This window comes from Pinus tabuliformis, chromosome 9, assembly GCF_031772625.1.
Source record: "Pinus tabuliformis cultivar Carrire ecotype Pingquan chromosome 9, CPIR1, whole genome shotgun sequence".
Lineage (NCBI taxonomy): Eukaryota > Viridiplantae > Streptophyta > Pinopsida > Pinales > Pinaceae > Pinus > Pinus tabuliformis.
Genome location: NC_142307.1, coordinates 1,809,289,333 through 1,809,310,597, shown reverse-complemented (window position 1 = coordinate 1,809,310,597; position 21,265 = coordinate 1,809,289,333). Strand labels below are relative to the sequence as shown.

General features: G+C 38.3%; 1 protein-coding gene across 2 annotated transcripts in view; it reads right to left on the bottom strand.

Moving 5' to 3' along the window:
* Positions 1-20,187, bottom strand: part of SAC3A (SAC3/GANP/Nin1/mts3/eIF-3 p25 family) — a 93,790-nt gene extending 73,603 nt beyond the window's left edge. For both annotated transcript variants that reach the window (XM_089437810.1, XM_089437809.1), the window contains exons 1-3: positions 19,645-20,187; positions 16,642-17,568; positions 14,887-15,375 (exon numbers count right to left, since the gene is read on the bottom strand). In XM_089437810.1, the coding sequence (XP_089293936.1) occupies positions 14,887-15,375; positions 16,642-17,568; positions 19,645-19,710 (1,482 nt within the window). In that variant the 5' untranslated portion in view covers positions 19,711-20,187. The remainder of the gene's footprint in view (positions 1-14,886; positions 15,376-16,641; positions 17,569-19,644) is intronic.
* Positions 20,188-21,265: the final 1,078 nt, after the last annotated feature.

The following is a 21,265-nucleotide window of genomic DNA, read 5'->3' as shown; positions in this document are numbered from 1 at the left end:
TCTTGCAATACATGTTCAATGCATTGTCATGGCCATCAAACACTTACAATTTAAGGCTCCTTCTACATTACATGACTATAAAATACTTGTTCCCTCAAAGAAATCAAAAATTTTATTAAGTAGTTCTTAAGCTCTTATAGGTTTCTGGCTTTACCCCCTCTCGATATGTTTATAATGCTTACTTTATTCACATTATTTTATCATCTCATGTTCACTGTTTAGTACTTTGCCAATCCCTAGGGTTATTTCTACACACGTAACTTCTAGTCCACCATATGTAATTTGAGTCCTATTGACAGTTCATACAAAACGTTATGTAAGTATCTGACTTACATTTTGACTTCCTTAGCACCCTTCAGTTCCATGCACGATGCCGCATATGTACATGTAGTTATCTGGCATTCATTATTGAGAGTGGTCCAATTGCCACCAAATTTTCTTGTACTAGGGTCAATCCCCCAAACAGCAAATGCTGCAGGATTCTACTGTCTTTGCCGTATGTATGTAAATGTTAATAAAATAGATGATATCCTATTTAGTAAAAAGAGAAGAGTCAGGAACCCTTAAAAAAATGTGGTGGAGGTTCACTGAATGTGGTGTAAACCTGCCTGTCAATATCCATCTGAACTGTTGAATTAAAATGTATAGAATCCTTCCTATAAGTATCGAAGGTAAAGGCATCACATTTGCTACTTAAAAAAGCATTAGGTACCAGCATGATTTGGAAAACCTTACAACAAAGGCGGCAATATACCAAACTGAATGGCGGCGGAAATGAAGTTAGCAATTCATCACTCTTTCCCTGGGCCTGAACTTCACAGAACATGAACTGAGAATGAAACAGAGATGGTAAAGACAAGCAGCTGAAATTCTGACTGTAAGATTGTAGAAGCCTTACAACCCTTGCCCCATACATGAGACAAGACATATCTTTATAGGGTTATTATGTGAACCTTCCACCTAAATACATGAACAATTGGTGTTAGCTACAGTGAAACTGTGAAAATCCACAAATGCAGGTTGCTGCTCCAATAAGTTACAACCCTTACAGACTAGGATACCCCTGCCTCTCAATAGACTCAATAACAAGGACAAGAATAGTTACGCAGTGTCTGTCTTTTATATTCAGATATATGGTTGTATATATAGAGCATAGAGTCAGTGAATCATTATTCGTATTTCAGCCATATTTTGTCCATATTTCAGCTGCATTTTGGATGTGCACTCCCATATTTCGGCCATAATTGGTTTTTTCAAATACAATTTTCAGTATTGTATTGTATGAATATATGTCTCAGTACACATATATCGTAACTATGAGGAGAACTGCATTAAGCTGGTTGATAAGAACAACAATGGTCAACAAGTCTCCCACTGCTCAATCAACATTAGGGACAAGTATTTAAAAAGAGAAATGCAATTCCTTTTATGCAATATAGTGAATCTATGTAACTAACTTTAACACATGTATCAGTTGAATACTTACCAATCCACACATCCTCCCAGATTCTTTTCAATTCTTAGAACTAGGATAATGAAGGTAGGGTTTAAAATTTAAATGCTTATAAATAAACAGGTGATGGACATGTCACATTTAGTCAGGAGCTGCAATGTGATTGGAAAAACAAGGAAAAAAAATCTAAGCATTCAAATCCAACGTTTCTCGCTCTCCTATATATTTGTAAAGATAAAAAACATAAAGCAATCATACCCAAAGTTTTTCATTCTGCTATATGTGTGTGTGTGCTCTTTATTTACCCTAAGTGGAATGTAAGGTTCATGTGAATGTTGGGCTATTATTGAATTTTTTATTTCACACTACAGAATTATTTTACCAACACTAAATAGACATTCAAATTAAAACTCTTCTTTCAGCCTGCTGTCAAATGTACCATGTTAGAATTCTAAGAAGAGAGAATCACTAATACAAGTAAAACGGTTGCTATCAGTGATGATGATGATGGTTAACATTTACTTTGACCAAATTTGGTCTATCAGAACTTTAGATCTTAAGGTAATGAATTACTTGGTTTGCTTTAAATTTTATTTATGTGCTCAAAAAGTTTTAGGAGAAGCATTCAATCACCATAGTTTTGATGAGTTGAAGGCTTGGAAGGTTGGCATTATAACAATATTTTGAAATGATGATCTAATGTGGATCTACATAAGACATTATAAAAGAAAGTGTGTTTCATCTTCAACCCTCTTAGTGTTACAAAGACGATAAAGTCTTCCAACCCACGATGTTTTAAGAATTGTCCAATGCCCTGTTTTAATATGGAACTCATGGAAGTTTAATCATTTTAGCAATGAGGATTTCCTTCTATACTAGTCAAAATGAAGAGATGTGTTTGATCTTCTAGATTAGGATTGATCACATCCTTAGAGTATCTTAATTTTTCTTTATACTCTATTTTTCATCGCAGCACAATTTCTCAAACTTAAATGCAACAATAATCATCGATTCATCAGCATTAAGAAGGATGACGACCATAGTCATACCAGCTAGAGTGCGGCCAACACGACTTGCTTCTTCCAAACAGCCCTCTAACTTGTCAATGTAAGTGCCAAAAAGGGGAGGGGATATGGGGCATCATTGCTGAACAGTATGTTACAATTTATTTTTTCCAACCACCCCTCAGTGTTCCTAAACATGGCAATACAAATATGGTAAAAACAGGAGAAGAAGCATTGGCCAAACATTATCAAGAATGTATGCTAGCAGACTTCACAAGCATTAGGTAGAGTAACAAACAATCCATAAGTGTTTGAGCCAATAGAGTCAATAAAATCTTCCTTATAGGGAACCTGGAATTAATCAGAGTTTATAAATCACCTTAAAAGGAACTGTGATAGCTCAGCTTGAGAGTTAGCAGGGTGACTCAACTGGTTTAGAAAGGCAAACTAGAACTTGGAGTGTAAGTACTTAAGCAAATAAAGCAGCACACCTACCTAATCTAGCAATTTTAGGAGTTCCATCACATCAGATAATTTTCACCCCAAACAAAGTTAAAGATGAAGGAGACTGGCAAAAATCTTCAGTCTTCTTGGTTATTTCCCTTGGATAACTGCAAAGGCCACATGGTAATCAACTATCACCCCAAGAGGTAAAAAAATAAATGTATTGTTGAGTTTGACTACAAAGTCCTACCCTCCCAGGGCTGCGGGGGAGCGCATCCCTAGTATTAAAGAATTTAAATAAAAGTGACATTCTCTTTTATCTTTCATTTTCATCGTTTTACTTAAATTTTTAAAATTACCATGAAATGGCTCAAGATGAGCGTGGTTCCGACCTCATAGGATTTCATATGGAGAAAGTAGAAGTTTAGATCTCATTCAAAATCCAACAGACTTATCAGTTTTTCAGGATTTCAGGGTTCAGCGGGGGATTGAAATGTTTCCATTGGATTGTCATGTTCTAGGGTATGGAACTCATATTTAATCAAGAGCACCAATCCCTATTAAAATTGGCAACTAGGGCCAAACTCCACATGGGTCATCTTATTTATGACCACTGATATTTTTCTTGGATTCCTCTCTCCGAGAGGTGTAGGATTGAACTAAAGATCATCTGATTCTAACATGTACAAATGAAGTTATGAATTTATTTTGATTATGGTCAAATTGTCAATGTCAGCCAGCAAACTTATGTAGGCTCAGAAGCCCAATAGTCATGTCTATTCATCCTCAACGTTGCATATAAATAGAAGGTGACTTGGCCTTGGACACACTCATCTTCACATCTCTCCCCTCATTGATTGGGTACGGATTTCTGGGCCTCTCTCTCTCCACACATCCGAAATTTCAGGAGAGCGAAATTTCAGGAGACCAAATTTCTGGACAGTTTGACCAAGCATTGACCAGCATGTGTTGACCTCCTTTGACTGCATTTTTGTGAGGGCTATCTCTGTTTGGGCAGGCCACATTTCTGGGCACAGAAATCGAGGCTAAACGTTGACTGTTGACCAGCGTTGACTGCAGCTAGGGTTGACCACAGGTGGGCTGTTTGACCAGACTTTGACTGGGTTGAATTTGACTGTTTTGAGGGCTGTTTTATCTTGCTGTTTGGAAACCAAACTTGACTGAAGTTGACCAATTTGCTGAGGGTCAAAATTGCCCTGTTGACCAGCATTGACTTTTCTGGTTAGGGCTCTTTTGCTGTTGTTATAAATTATCAGATTTGTAAATTGTACTCAATGTTTTAAAAACCAGAACCGGTGACCGGACTGGTCCACCTAATGAACCGGGTTACTGACCAGAACCGGTCGAACCAGGACTGGTTAGGTCTAAAAGAACCGGTTTTAGAAAAATACATTAAATAATTATTTTTTAATGAAAAGAACTATTTTTAAGATTTAAAACCATGATTCCAAGCCAATAGAGACAAAATATGCAAAGATTGCTCATTTATATACCATGTAAAGGTGAATATATCAAAATGGCACTGAGTGCAATACATATCATCGACAAAATACATAAGCAATGAGGCTCTAAATGGCCTCTAGAGTGCAAAAACAAAGCCTACAAACTATGGGGCCAGTGGCCTACTACAAGACTCAAGTCTACATATATGATAATAGTGATCAACATTATCACTTGAAACTTCTCATGAGTCATCATGATCAAACTCAGTGGATTGAGTCTCGACTCCCAAACTTTGCAGTCACAAACTTCTCTATTGGTTCAGTGACTTGAGTCTCAAACTTCTAAAGGTACTCTGCCCTAATATGCCCTATTATTTCATTTGGTGCTCCACATGGCTTTACATGGCCTCCTATCACAGCCAAGTGTTGCTTGAACTTGTTAATACCCCCCCCTTCAATGGATTTTTGGCAATATTTGCAGATCATTTTGCCATCAATCATATCGCAATGAGCCCATGCAATATCTCTCGCTTTTGGAGACATGATGACTACTACTTAGCTTAAACTATGTTGTTCCACTACTCCAGCAAAAACTCAACACTCTCCAAGCTCCCAAGCAAACTCACAAACACTCCAAATGAGATGTGTGAGACAAATCAGAGGGAGAAAGGCCTCTTAAAGGCTTGGAGAGGGTGTTTTTGGAGGCAAAGGACCCTTACTTTCCCTCTAAAAACCCTAAACCACCTTGGATAAGCTGCTGTGTGGGTACTCCGCGAGCCTGGCAAGTAACCGGCCAGTTTAGGGCGAAACCGGCAAGTTTGACCACAAACCAGCCAGTTCCGTCCTAAACTGGCCGGTGAGGACCAGTTAGGACCCATTTCTCGCCATCTAGGCTCCTAAACCGGGTTTTTGCTTCAGTTCCAACCAGTGGGCCTGCTAACTGGCCGATTAGACCAGTAACCGGTTAGCTAGGTCAGTTTTTAAAACTATGATTGTACTATCTCTCTTTGTTGAACTATTGAAGACTAAAAGAAGATTTGATCAAGGGTTTCCCCACATTGGGGTTTGTCCCTGGCTAGTGCCACATCTTGTGCCCTCTTGTCTTGGCTTGTCTTCTACTGTTTATGTTTATGTTCTATCTGAATTTTACTATCATGTTGATGTGATTGCTAATCTAAATATTGATATTGGGCTAATAAAGAAATTGAAGTAAAATTGCTCTAAAGCATAGAACATACCATTGTTACCTAGAATTAACATGGAATCAGAGTGAGGTGAAGACAAAGCCCAAGCAAGAGTGAAAGAGCAATCACCGAAGGCAGTTGGACAAGGAAAAAAGGTTCAATGGGTTCCTCATCTTACTTCCCGACTGAAGACAAGCTCCATGATAAATCTGACTATCATGGATGGAAGATGTCTCTTGATTTGACCTTGGAAAAAAAAGAAGTGATGGACTATGTGCAGTGTAAAATCCTTGAACCTCCTTCAAATGCACCGACTGCTGCGAAGACCATGTACAATAGGGTTGAAGTCAAAGCAAAGAGAATTATCAAGGATTCCATTGACAAGCATCTAGTGGCCTACATCTCCGAATTGAAGACCTCCAAGGAGATCTACGACAGGTTGGTTGGCATGTTCAAGGTTAGTAATGCTAATCAAATTCTATTTCTCAAGAATAAGTTTAAGGATATTAAGAAGGGCAAGGACGAGGATATTCAATACTATTTCTTGAGGATTACTGAGATAAAGAACAATCTACTCTCGATTGGAGAAGTCATTCTTGACAAGGAACTTACTCTCACCGCCCTTGGAGGACTCCCACCTGAGTGGTATGTATTTAGAACCACCATCCTCAACAATGATCGAATTCCATGGTTTGAAGAATTGATGTCGAGATGCATTCAAGAAGAAACAAGAATGGTGGAGCAAGAAATGCCTTCTAATAGAAGCAACCCCACTGCATTTTCCGCTCATGCCAAAAGGAGAAATAACGCATGGTCTAAAGGTCATTTCCATGGAAAGCCTGGATCTAAGAAAGGAAGGAAGGGTAGGTGCTTTGTTTGCAATAAGTTTGGCCACTATGCAAGGGAGTGTCCAAATGGAAGGGACACATAGCATGATGATGATCACAATCATTCCAGGGGCAACTTCAACAACAACGATCAAAGGAATGGCAGGTCCAATGGCAAAGGAAAAAGGAATGCGGGACATCAAGGAAATGGTCGACCCTCCAAGAAATCAAGGAACTCCAGGTATGAAGAATCAAATGTTGTTAACAATAAGCAAAAAGAGAATTATCTTATATCGGCCCTCTCCACTACCTCTCCTCCGGACACTTTGGGAAATTGGCTGATTGATAGTGGTGCCTCAAGGCACTTCACCGAATACAAGGAAGCCCTCTCTAATCTGATAGAAAAAGGAGACAAACTTGTAGATCATCCTTGGAGACGATGCCACCTATCCTGTGAAGGGAGTAGGGAATGTTACCCTTCAATTGAATCAAGCTAATAATATTCATTTGTAAGAAGTACTATATGTACCTGATCTCAAGAAGAACCCGGTGTCCATTTCAACCACGGAGGACAAAGAATTCAAGGCGGCATTCATCGATGGAAAGGTACATGTTTGGAAAAGAAATTTTAAACATGCTTGCTTTTACTCTTCGATTCAGGGTTGACACTTTGTATCAAGTTGGAGGAAGTCCATTGGGAGCCATGTCTTGCGACACATCTCTACAATCTGAACTATGGCACCGGAGGTTTGCCCATCTTCATTATAAGGCCCCACCCAATGTGAGACAGATGGTGACAAGTATGCTCGAGTTCAAAGTAGGACATGAAGGTGTATGTCCAAGATGTGCCGAAGGAAAACTTACAAGGGGACCATTCCCCTCAAGTAATAGCAAGACCATAGATATATTGAAATTGATCCACTCTGACATATCTGGTATGATGCCCGTAAACTCTTTGGGAGGATACTTATATTATCTCACCTTTACGGATGATTATTCTCGCAAGACCTAGATCTACTTCTCGAAGAAGAAGGATGAAGTGTTCACCTGGTTCCAACACTTCAAAGTCTTGATCGAAAACCAATCCGAGAGGAAAATCAAGATATTGAGGACTAATAATGGGACCCGAGTACGAATCCAATGAATTCCAAGATTATTGCAGAGAAGTTGGCATTAAAAGGGAGAATACAACGCCATACACTCCTGAGCAGAATGGTGTGGCTGAAAGGAAGAATCGCTCTATTGTAGAAGCAGTTCGTGCCATGCTTCATGATCAAGGCCTTCTGAAGTTCCTATGGGTTGAAGTTGCAAATACCGCCGTGTATGTTCAAAACCGATGCCCTCATCAAGCATTGGACTCCAAGACTCCCGAAGAAATGTTCACTGGTAAGAAACCTGATGTCTCTCATTTTAGAATTTTTGGAAGTCTCGTATATTTTCATGTGCCGAAAGAGAAAAGAAGCAAATTGGGTGCATCTGGGAAGAAAGGAATCTTTGTGGGCTATAGTGAAAATTCTAAGGGATATAGAATTTATGTAGCTGGTCAAAAGGAAGTTGAGATAAGTCATGATGTCACCTTCGACGAAGATATGGCCCTCAGAAAGATCAACAACCTTCCTATCCTAAGGAAGAAAAAAGAAGCTAAAACACTGGAAATCAGGGTGCAAAAGAAGACGAAACGATGCCTGATGTTGATGAACCTATGGATCCTGTTGATCATCCTCCTCATGAGCTCTCCTCCAGAAGGAGACCCTCGTGGCTTAGGGAGACTCTAGAAGATGCCAAGAGACACATTGCACAAAGGGGGACTTTCCGTGAAAGCAAGAAGCCAAACATGTATCAAGAATATTTGACCGCCATGAGCACTGTCATTCAAAATGAGCCTTCATCATTCGAAGAAGCTGTGAAGCATCAAGTATGGAAAGATGCTATGAATGAAGAATATGAGTCAATTATGAAGAATGATGTCTAGGATGTGGTCCCTAGACCCCAAAACAAATCGATTGTCACCTCTAAGTGGCTCTACAAAATCAAGCATGGAGCTGATGGAAGTACAGACCCTCTCTTTCACAAATGTAAGAGGGAGTTGGTTTCTGAATTGGAGATGAAGGACCTAGTACCGATGCACTATTTCTTAGGGTTGGAGGTCTGGCGAAAGCCAGGTGAAATTTTCCTCTCTCAAGGAAAATATGTTGTGAAGATATTGGAAAGATTTGAGATGGTGGATTGCAAGCCTGTGACTACTCTGATGGAACTTAACTTTAAGAAGTTATGTGGTAGTGTTGTTGGACCTGAATTGGGAAATGCTTCTGAGTATCATCAACTCATAGGAGCACTGATGTTCTTGGTGAACTCTCGTCCGAACATATGTTTTGCAGTTAACACATTGAGCCAATATATGGTTGAGACTCATCATATACATTGGATTGGTGTCAAGAATCTTCTGAGGTATCTTTGGGACACAATCACTCGTGGACTAAGATACATTGCCAGAGATGTGAGGCTGCATGGTTATTTTGACGCTGATTGGACTGGCAGTATGGTGGATCACAAGAGCACTTCTAGATGTTGTTTTTCTTTGGGTTCTGCTTTGATATCCTAGATGAGCAAGAAGCATAAATCACTTGCCTTGAGCACCACCGAGGCAGAATACATAGCTACTAGTATGGCCTCCTGTGAAGCTGTCTAATTGAGGAAGCTCTTCAGTGAGCTGTTTGGACATGTGTTGGATACCACCGTGATCCTCTGCGACAACCAGAGTTGGATCCGATTATCAAAGAATCATGTGTTTCATGATCGCTCGAAGCATATAGATATTAGGTACCACTTTATTCGGGATATGGTACAATGAGGAGCAATAAGCCTCCATCACATTGGGACTAATGAGTAGGTCATCGATATTCTGACAAAGCCCCAGGAGAGGTCAAGTTCTTGGCCTTCTGAGAACAACTTGGACTCATGGAGAGACCTTCTTATGAGGGTCCTGTATGAGATGGACATTGAGCTCTTGGAGCTCCAGGGCCTGGGGGGCTTAGGGTACTTCTTGGAGCGATGAGCAACCATAGGGTGAGTGGTTCAGCCTTCCCCTAGTGGTTTGTTGTGTATAGGGTGAGTGGTTCAACCTTCCCTTGTGATACCCCTTGGCGACATGTAGGCAAGATGAGTGGTTCATCCTTCTCCTACTGAGACATCCTACCCATGTAGTCTGGGACTCATGGGAAGTACCTCTCATCTAGCCAATGAGTAGGGAAATGAGGATAGGGACCATAGTACTGCCGATGGACACATCGTGTACTACCATACTCTGTATGCTAGGATGACCGATATTGATCTGGGATCAATTAGAACTGACTTCAGGTCAGAAAGAGTGGTATTAGACACTCTCTTTTGATTGGAACTAACTTCGGGTCAGTAAGAGTGGTATGACACACTCTCCTTTGATTGGGACTAACTTCGGGTTTGTATAGAATGGTATGATACATTCTCGATCACTTCTTCTTCTTCATAGTTCAGCAAAGCAGCGCGGTGCATTGATGGCAGAGATCGTACAGATTGGCAGATGGAGTTCTCCCTAGTTGAGAGGGAGTGTTAAAATTAACAACTAGGGACAAACTCCACATGGGTCATCTTATTTATGACAGCTGATATTTTTCTTGGATTCCTCTCTCCAAAAGGTGTAGGATTGATCTAAAGATCATCCGATTCTAACATGTACAAATGAAGTTATGAATTTATTTTGATTATGGTCAAATTGTCAAGGTCGACCAACAAACTTATGCAGGCTCAGAAGCCCAACAGTCACGTCTATTCATCCTCAACGTTACATATAAATAGAAGGTGACTTAGCCTCATTTGGACACACACTCATCTTCACACTTCTCTCCCTCTCCTCATTGATTGGGTATAGATTTCTAGGCTTCTCTCTCTCCACACGTCTGAAATTTCAGGAGACCAAATTTTTGGACAGTTTGACCAAGCGTTGACCAGCATGCGTTAACCTCCTTTGATTGCGTTTTTGTGAGGGCTATCTCTGTTTGGGCAAGCCGCATTTATGGGCACAGGAATCGAGGCTAAACATTGATTGTTGACCAACGTTGGTTGCAGCTAGGGCTGGCCGCAAGTGGGTTGTTTGACCAAACTTTGACTGGGCTGAATTTCACTGTTTTGAGGGTTGTTTTATCTTGTTGTTTGGAGGCCGAAGTTGACTGAAGTGGACCAATTTGCTGAGAGTCAAATATGCCCTGTTGACCATCGTTGACTTTTTTGGTTATGGCTCTTTTACTGTTGTTATAAATTATCAGATTTGCAAATTGTACTATCTCTCTCTGCTGAACTATTGAAGACTAAAAGAAGATTTGATCAAGGGTTTCCCCACATTGGGGTTTGTCCCTGGCTGGTGCCACATCTTGTGTCCTCTTGTCTTGGCTTGTCTTCTACTATTTATGTTTATGTTCTATCTGCATTTTACTATCATGTTGATGTGATTGCTAATCTGAATATTGATACTGGGCTAATAAAGAAATCGAAGTAAAATTGCTCTAAAGCATATAGAACATACCATTGTTGCCTAAAATTAACAATCCCTCTATGTACCTTGATGTTAGTGACATTGGTCGTTGAACCCCTCTATCATGACCCTACCAAAAATGTACCTATCACGCAAACAAAATCTTGACTTTACATGCTATGTTTTTTCTATCTTATTTTAATGCTTAGAGGGTGATATTAATGACAAGATCCCAAGATAGGCAATGATTTTGATTTTATGTAGGTATTTGTTGTAGCATGATTTTTTTGGATGCTAAAGGCCATCTAGAGCTTATTTGATGATGTATTTTTGGTTCATAGATGGATTGCACTCGACGCTATTTTGGTTAGAACTTGTAATTTGTGGACATGTGGTTGATGAAGATTAGCACTACTAGATGAATGATGCTATATGGTTTAATCCATATTATCCCCCGCTCTATCAAAGTCATTCTCTCAGCCTTAGTGACAGGTTCCTCCCCAGCAAAGCTCTCTACATTCATTTATTCCTTCCATACTGAACCCCTGACTGACCAATCAACACAGATGCCAGAAGAAGGGGACTGAGGAAGACAGCAGCACAAGAGATGCCCATGGGACTACCATAAACACCAAAATCCAAAGGCAGAGTATCAAAACAAATCCTTTGAAGACAGCCCTATGAGAACAAAAATTCAAAAACTGGCTTCAAACTTCAAAATATATTCGGCAGTGGTTGAGAAAATACTGGGGAGCCCTTTGTGGCAAGCCTACAAGAAATATCAGCAGACCATTAAGGAGCAATAAATAGACCATGGTAACCCAGATAAGGCAGCAACCATCAGCTTGCAATGGCTCTGATTCAAAAAAGAGTTAGGAACCATCAACGAGGAAATCTGAATTAAACATTAGGAATAAGCAATCAAGAGTCAAGTTTGCCAGGATGAGGGGCAAACAAAGATGGGATCTCAATTTTGACAGGCTGCTAGAGGACAAATTTCCAGCAGCATATCCCATTGAAGAACTACCTAACAAAATCAACCAAGAATGACAATAAGATCACGTCAGTCAATCAGCAATAGTTTTATCTACTGTCACTTAATTCAATATAACTTGTTTACAGTTTTACCATCTGTTCTGAACTTGCAAAGGCTAAAATATCCAAGACACCAAGCATTTGCAGTTACCTTTTCTGCCTACGAATGTTTTCATTATTATTAGACAACAGAACAAAGCACCATTATTGTCAATACCTCATCTACAGGTGAGCGTTATTCGATATCTATGATACCACAAGACAACCTTGGTCTAGTATTCCCTGCAGCTGGTCTAGACAGACTGTTTCCCTTCCTCAATGTCATAGAAGATCTTGCAGACAGACACACATAACCAGGTTTCTTTCCTCAAGACATGCATCAGCTTTGGATGCTAAGAGAGCTAGAGTAAGGAGTTCCCAGCCCCCAGGATAGGATAGGCATATCATATTAGTCCTGACCACTCTCTGCAGGACGTTATCAGGCTCAGGATCAACATGTTCATGGCAGTTGACAGAGATGATAGCTCTCCTTGACTCGACACCTAATACGAAGTTGATCTTCCTCAACAGCATTGGTTGTGCCCACTCTTTGGGGTCATTATCCGGCTCTGCACTGGCACATGCATGGTTGTCACAATGTGGTGACTGCTCTTCTCAGTAGCAAGTCATCCTCAATTCTACTCATGACACAGTCAATTTATCTTGCTGCAGGAGAACTGTCTTCTTCTGATATATTACCAGTGTTCCACGGGACGCATCCCCAAGGGTTGGGTGCACGCACCCCTCACACCCGGGACGAGGAGTCTCTTGGGGGCGTGTTTCCCCACGCACCCTTTTTGGGGAGTCTCGGGGAGACGCAAGGGGGTGTGTTTCCCCACGCACCTTTTTGGGGAGCCTAGGGGAGACGCAAGGGGGTGCGTTTCCCCAGAGTAGGAGTCTAGACTCCCCAAAACGGGTGCGTCTGGGCATCCCCCTTCAGTGTGGGAGTCTAGATTCCCCAAAAAGGATGCATCTAGACTCTGGGCGTCCCCTTTCAAAAAGGGTGCTTCTGGGCGTCCCCCTTTAAATTTGTCTAATAACACCCAAATTAAAAATTAAAAATTAAAAATTAAAAAATAAAAATAAAAAATCAAATATGTATCAAAATGAATGATGAGGATGGATCAACAATTCAATTGTCTATTTAATATTTTTTATGCTTTCATTATTGAACAGTGAACAATGAATATGAACTTGAATTATATATATATATATACTTCGATGTCTCCCCGCACCCCCAAAATTTCCCTAAAATTTGAGGGTACTCCCACACGTCCCCCTGTGCATCTCCCGGCACTCGCGTCTCCCCGCACTGGAGTCTTGGTGAAACATTATATTACCTACTGCGCAGTATATTGTTTACCCCTTTGGGATTCACCCCCTTCCTATATCCAATGTCACATGGTTCGAGTTCAAATTCAAGTTCAACAACAATAAAATTCCATTTGAATTCATTGCCTATATCATTGTGTGTGCTTCTCTAATCTGATTTAAATTTTGGTTTCTTGTTTCCAGATGTAATTTTCACGCTTGTTGTTGTTAATTGCTAGTCATTCAAGTTCTGTTGACCTATTTGGTTATTCATGGGCAAGAAAATAATTTCATTTGTTTTCTAAGAGGTTATAGTTACAAAATAGCATAGTTGCTACTTAAAAGAATCTCCTCTTGACACCTAAAGAATTTTTTACTTCACGAGAACCCAAATTCTGACAGACATAATTGACCCTCATACTCATAAAGGCACTGCGGTACTTGGCATATTCGGCATAATGGGCAGCATGGATAACACACAAAACGATCTATTTTATTGGACAAAAAAGTACTTGCAAATACCACAGATATTTTGTCAATATACTCCTCAGATACACAGCATGTACTTGCCAGCACTCACAACACTGCTATTGACTGCCCAATATTATGGCAGGTAGGGAGCCGAATACTTGATCAAATATTATACTTGGGATACATACAAGTACCGACAAGTCAATCTTGCATGCATGATAAGTAAGCTGACAGAATCATCAAGACATCATTCTTGACCATTCAATGCTGAGATGCTGACCAAGAAAATTTTTAATGTTTCAGACTGGCTGATTTTTAGAAGAAAAAATATAAAAGGGACCATGCTAAGTTAGGCATGCATTGATTGAACTTTTCAATAAGAATAACCAAAAGTAATTGTAATGTGGATTACTAACCAAAATTTTAAGAACATAACAAGAAAAGATGTAATTATTTTATCACACATAGCTAGGTGTACCCAAGTTTTAGTCCATGTTCTCAACAGTTAAACTCAAAAGGATACACCAGACAAATTCAGTTAAAATATACGTGAAATACCAAACCCAACATAAATCCTAGAGACAATGAAATTCACATGCACAGCAGGTAAAAATATAACATAACCAAACTCAAAAAACAAAATGGCGCTAACCTATGGAAAACACACCCACTTTTCTTTTACATTGAAAGTTGGAGGCTTAAAATCAATAATATTTTGGGAACAAATGGAGTTTAGCCCATTCTTCAAAAACTAATAGAGCTTTTTCCATTCAAAATCATTGTTATTTACTGAGGATCAAGAATTTATGACCAATTCCAGCAGATTTCAATTTTTCTAAGCAAACTTAACAACATACGGGGGTAAATATGATACTAACTGTGAATTTGCTTAAGCTATCTTCATAACCTGCCCCTGTGAACTAACACAGACCCTATTAAATTTATCTCACTGGCAAATATGTCACATTAACTTCACTACCTCCATACCCCATCCCTAGAACATTTCTATGGCCCCACTTTTCAAACTACACAAACTTAAGACTAACACAGAAGTTATAAATATTTATCCAAACGAGGTTACTAAAGCCATGTGGGCAATGCAAACCAAAACCGAAAAAAGGTAAATATTAACATATTGGCATATTTACCTTAAGCATTGCATCGGCTACATCATTAGATGAAGCCTTGTGATTTAAAGATTTAACATTAACACTAGTATAGGCTGGCTGTTGTGCTTGAAATGCTCCCTGTGTTTTACGCTTAGCCATATCTGGCATTCCAAAAGTCACATTTGGTGCTATTCTTGGATTTGTTGGAATCTGAAGCTTGCCAACCCTTCGTTGAGAACCGTCCACAATTGAAACTGATTGCATTGAGGATGAGACATTGTGAGAAGATTGGAGAGTGGAAGCTGTTTGCACCTTTTGCCCTTTAGACAGCAATACCTGTTGTTGTTCTTGCTTGTGATGATACTGAGCAGGTTGTGTATTTGAAGATTGTTGAAAATAGGGCTGGTGCTGTACCTGCTTAAATTGAAGAGCCTCTGACTGACTATATTGTTCGCTTTGGTAGCTACTGACAGATGCTGCATTCCCAACACCATAGCTAGGTTCAGTTACTCCGACAGAGGTAACTTGCTGTAGAAAATTAAACAAAATTACAGTCAGTTTATTATGACAAACATCACGATAGCATACATCAAACTCAAAACTAATGGTTCAGGACAAAAAAAGGCATGACTAAGGAAGATTAGCCTGAATTGTATGAGTAAAAACATTTTTAAAGTAGAAGACACAAATGACTAAGAGCCAATAACATAAATCTCCCAACCTGAAACATCTTCTAGAGCATGGTAATTTGATAAAATTATAAATAGTTGATAAGTTTTATATCCAAAATAAATTGGAATTATGAATGATATGTGACAGTTCACACCATCACTTCTGAATGTTCCTGAAACTGAAATATTTTTGAAAATTTTGCATAGAAATTATTTTCAGTCCCCACTAATAACATTAGAGCCAAAACATGAATACTAGATGATTGAACTTATACAACCCAAAAACATGCAAACAAAAAAAGCAAGATTTAGTATTCAACTAAACAGATCCACTTATTTTAGCAGCACACTTAAACTGTTGTCAATGTAGCAAAATCATAATATCAATAGTAAAATTAGCAGAAAAGCTCCACCAATAGAATATGAAAATTTTGTAAGAACGTTTCAGTGATCAGCAAGAGCAGAGAGAAAAAACAACCAACAAAAAAAGGCAAGCATGAATGGAAGGACATGTGAAGGAACAGAAAGTAAATGCAGATAGAAAGACTTATGATTCATGAAGGAACAGAAAGCAAGAGTGGACTGCATGCAGCATACCAAACAAAAAGCAAGGATCCAAATGCGAGATCTCCAGGATTCAACATGATGTATCCTCTATTTTTCCAGACAGAATTGAGATCTCCAGGATTCAACATAATGTGTCCTCTATTCTTCCATAGAGAATATGTCCACAAAGCTCACCAGATCATTGTTAAATGAGCATGTCAACGGAGATGGGAGAATATTTAAAAATAAAAACCAGTGTGGACTGCAGTCTTCAGCACCCAATAAATGCTCAGCATATTCAAAAACAAAATTCACTGGTAGGTGTTCACTGAGAGGGAGAAAGAGGAAAACATTCGTTCCATAAGGAAATTTTGCAGGGTTTGTGAACCCCAACTTTCAATTTTCAAACATCATTTGACAAAAAGCAGATTACAACATCATATAGAAACTCTGTTAAAAATTGTATCACACCTCCAATGTCAACAATAAATTCAATTTTAAACTCCAAGCACAGAAGTAAAACCTGCCTAGGCAAGGCAAATGCAAATAGAAGGAGGACTAAGAAATATTCTCAAACCTGTGGCAATAATGCCTCGGAGTAAGGATTGGCATCTGGTTGCCATGATGGTTGTGTACCAGGAGGGGGTGGTTGTGGGAATGCTGCAGAATAACCATTACTAACTCCTGGAATTGGACAATCCAAAGAGGATGAGGTACTTGTACCAGCAATGACTGTAGGTTCTGTCCCAGGTGCACACGTAACATCAGAACCAGAATGTCTATAATAGTCTTCCCATGACTGATATTCCTGATTTTGATTCTGATTTGGACAGCTTGAATCCGATGGTGTGTAGTATGAATAATTTGAATAGCCCTCATAATTTCCATAATTATTGCCACTCCATGAGCCTGTGTGCCCACTATAGCCTGTGCTCTGGTACCCTTCCGAGTTCTGATAAACACCAGCATTGTAATAAGTTGTAGTGCTCGGATAATTTGTTGAGTCTGTATATGAGCTTGCATTCTGAAACGAGTTAATAGGCTGATAAGGAGCACCAGAATTTTGATAGGCTCCCACATGCTGAGAGTAAGAGTGGTTACCTTGCTGCGGATAGCCATAATTGTAACCCGGATAATTTGTGCTCTCATATGAATAATGACTGTAGGCACTTGGGTATGATGATGTATATCCATTATAACCGTCATACCCATTTACTGCTGCTATACTTGACGAGGAAGATGCTGAAGAGGAAGAATCCACTACTGGTTGCCCAGCTTGTCCACCAGCTATCGCATTCTGCTCAAGAGTCGGCTGATGGTGATAGTAATTAGAATTCAAAATGTTAGAACTGTCAACTACAAAGTTACTATCCATCCCATGTGATGAATTCCATTGCACTGTGCTATGCGCTGAAGGAATGGGTGGCTGTGCAGGAGGTGCAGCAGAGAAAGGAGGATCAACAGATCCTTGCCCATGGTTTGACTGAACAGCTTGCCCTCCTTGCTGCAACGCATGGAGGAAAAATTTATCAGACAAAAATCAGTGACAAGTGCACATGGAAAGCAAAAACTGACACTACTTAATCTAAACCTTCTAGGAAGGAAATCAGACTCTCTAGATGGGCCTGTACCGTATAGTAGTACATTTGACCTTAGAGATTTTAAAAACATAGCACCACTGAAAATTCCACGAATTTATAATGAGAATAAAGATGTTTTATTAAAAGAGAGCATAGGGCTTTGCACAATTATATAAATAAAGTTAAGGTTTAAGACAATGAGCACTGGTTTCATCAAAGTATTATTGAATCATACAACTACACATAACACATTACAGTATCGTGATTAACCCATGTCAAAGGAATCGATAAGCAATGACTAAGTTATCAGTTTATCATGAGATACAAATCAGCTAAATAGATCATCACCTTGCTCGCCCAAATACAGCACATATATCTCTCTACTTTGGAGAGCTAAAACAAGTAACTTGAATCATCAACCCCAAGCAATATTCGTTAAATAAAACTATTGGGTGTACTCCACCTACCAACCAATGAATCTAATCCTAAAAAAAATAATTTAGTATAACAGCAATTTGCTTTCCCTGCATCTTTCGTTAAAATTGAAACACATTAAATATGCTATGGATTTCAAAACTATGTAAGTCTTTGATTGATAAAAGGAAAACAATTCACTGAATCAAAAACAATAGTTTAGTCTTTTTCTTTTGGTTAGGCAAATTGTAAATAGTTTCAAACAGACAAATAGACATTCATTATCATGCAAACAAATGTGTCATCCAATACAGGAAATGCCAACAGCATCTCCTAAAATACAAAAATAAAATTAGTAGAAAGGATAATCCCGAGAATTAAATTGTTGACCAACAAGTATGCATTGATCTTGTATAAGAAAATAAGAATGGGATTTGAGGAAGAGGATGAGGAACCTCCTGCAACTGAGTGCTTGAATCAGAAAAATAGAAAAGAGAAAAACCCTAGACCAAAAAGTGAGATTGATCTTTTGCTTGAATATGAAAACGAAAAGAGTTGAACCCTAGACGAAGATGTGAAGATTGATCCTGTGTAAAAAAAATTGGATTTGAGGAAAAGCACACCAACCCTCCTGCGTTTGTATGGATGCTTGATTTTTCTTCCATGGTTCCAAACCAGGAAAATTTTAATGATTGAATTTTTTCTGAAGTTTAGAAATATTGGCAAAAAACTGTAAAATGTTTGGCCATATTTTCATATAAATATTCAAATTCATAATAATTTTATGTAGTGTTTATAAATTTTTTGGCGATTTGAAAGGTACAATAATTTTATCAAACATTTCTGGGAAAAATGGAAATTGGCAAATCATTTTTATGTAAAAACATGGACAATTAGTCCATCTAAGAATATTAGTCCTTCCCTGTTCCCAACTAGTTGTTGGATTTATGTATTGCTTTTGTTTGTATTGTCTTCACTTATAATGTACTGAAATATACTTTAGTCAGTAGCACACAGGCCTGGCCCTTTTGCAGTCCGAATTTATAGCTGCCTCCAATTAAGAGCAGGAGTGACTGTATCTGATATAAATCTAATCATCGGAATCTCTCTGGAAGACATTTTGGTATATAATATTTGGAAGCCCCAAAATGTTTGTAGATGTATATCTTAGTCAATCTCAGGGCTGACAATATTTCAAACCAGAAAAAAAAACAGTAGCAAAAAAGGAGAAAATTGAGATTTTCTCCTTAAAACTCCACAAATCGAGTCTATTTGGTCGTATATAATTAAAAAGGGTATAATTATTAGGGTGCCCTAATTCCCATGAAAATCATAGGGTTCAATGTTGCTAACCCTAATTTATACAAACCTCAGAGTTTCAGCATTAGATAACATATTACATATCAAATCGGAAGGGTTTAGTTCCAAGGTTTTGATTACATCTAAGATTTTTTTCTTCTGATTCCAATTAAATGAATTACAAAGACAAAAAATTGTTCATAATAGAAAACATGATTTAGTATTGATGAAACCACTCTACACCCTTACAGCTACAAATAATGAAAAGCACTCGAGGTCACACCCACCTCAAAAGTCCGAACATGTTGCCGGTCGTCTGTTGCTCCACTTGCGGTCACTGAAGCGGTCGTCATTTCAGAGCATCCTGCAATTAATACAATGCATACACAAACACACACAAACTACAAATGCAAATACAAGTACCAGAACCCTCTGCGTAAGGCACACTTTCTGTCAATAGACGGAAAGAAGAAAATAAATCTCAGATAACGGCAGCTCTCTATAAAATGTCCGCTGAGTAAGGCAGGGGGTTCATGTAACAAATCACAGAGTAGGCTATTGACGGGATGGCATGCCTTTGGATCTCTCTCAGATCACCAAATCAGCAATACAAATCCCCTGGGGAGAAATTTAACATTTAAATATATTTGTTTTCAAAAACAATTTGTTGTTCTGAGTATTTCTCCTTCCGTTAATTTTGTTTCAGCCAACACTAACCGTCAATCTGCCCAATGTGACGAGGGGATGTGAACTACAGACTTCTGAGAGAGAGGGAAGCAAACTACAGAAATTTAAGGGGTTGAAAGCTTGTAAGGGTTATTTTCATAATAGCCTATAAGTACAGAAATTTTATCGACCATTCCGTTCCTGAATATAAATAATAATATTTTTTATTTTAATGGTATACATAAAACATTTAAATATATCATAAATGGGTTCATAATTGTGTGTAAGCCAGTTCAGATTTTTTTTAACCAATTCACCGATCCAAATTAATACTGAAAATTTATAAAAAATTAAAATATATTATAAAAGTGTTTATATTACCAAAATCATGTTGATATCCAAAATTTAAATATATTTTGATATTATAAAATTAAATATATTATAAATTTATTTTGCTATCTATAATGGTTCATATGGTATTTTATATAAAGAGAATATTTAAGGGATTACTTTTTTAATGGGTTAACTCTGGCTATTCTAACCAAACAAGTTAAGATTTAAGGCATTTATTAAGAGTAAAATTGTAATTTTGGTTTTTTTTTAAGATTATTAGTATTATAAGTTGTTAAGTTTTGTTTTGCTTATGCATTGTTATAAGTTGATAGGTTACAATAATGCAATTATATGTGAGGTGGATATAAAGATGTTACCTAACTAGTTATCATAACTTATATATATAAGGGAGAGTATTTTATGAATTATTTTTATTTGGTTAACTATTTTTCTAAGGAAATAAGTTAAGATTTTTGGTAAGAATGGAACTATGTTTTTTTATAGAGTATTATTGAATTATTATAAGTGGTTAGGTTGTGTTTTGATTATGCACAATGATGCAATTACATGTGGGGTGGATATGAGGATGTTACTTAACTAGTAGTCATAATTGATATATCTATATATATGTGGTGGGTTCGTTTGAGTGGATAAGTATTTTGAACTTTGTACTTAAAAATCATGAATGGATTCCCCAACTATGTTACATGCTTCTCTGAATGTCTTTTGGTTTTAGTAACTATGAGAAATTGGTAATTCGGTGAAGTGATTTGGCCTAGGCCTATGATTAAATCAATTGACTACCACTATAACACAAAAGGATACTAAACAACCCACAAGCCAAATATAATAATAATGTATGACTCGACAAGGGATCCCACTCTTGGGGGGCGTCTACCCTTCCATCCC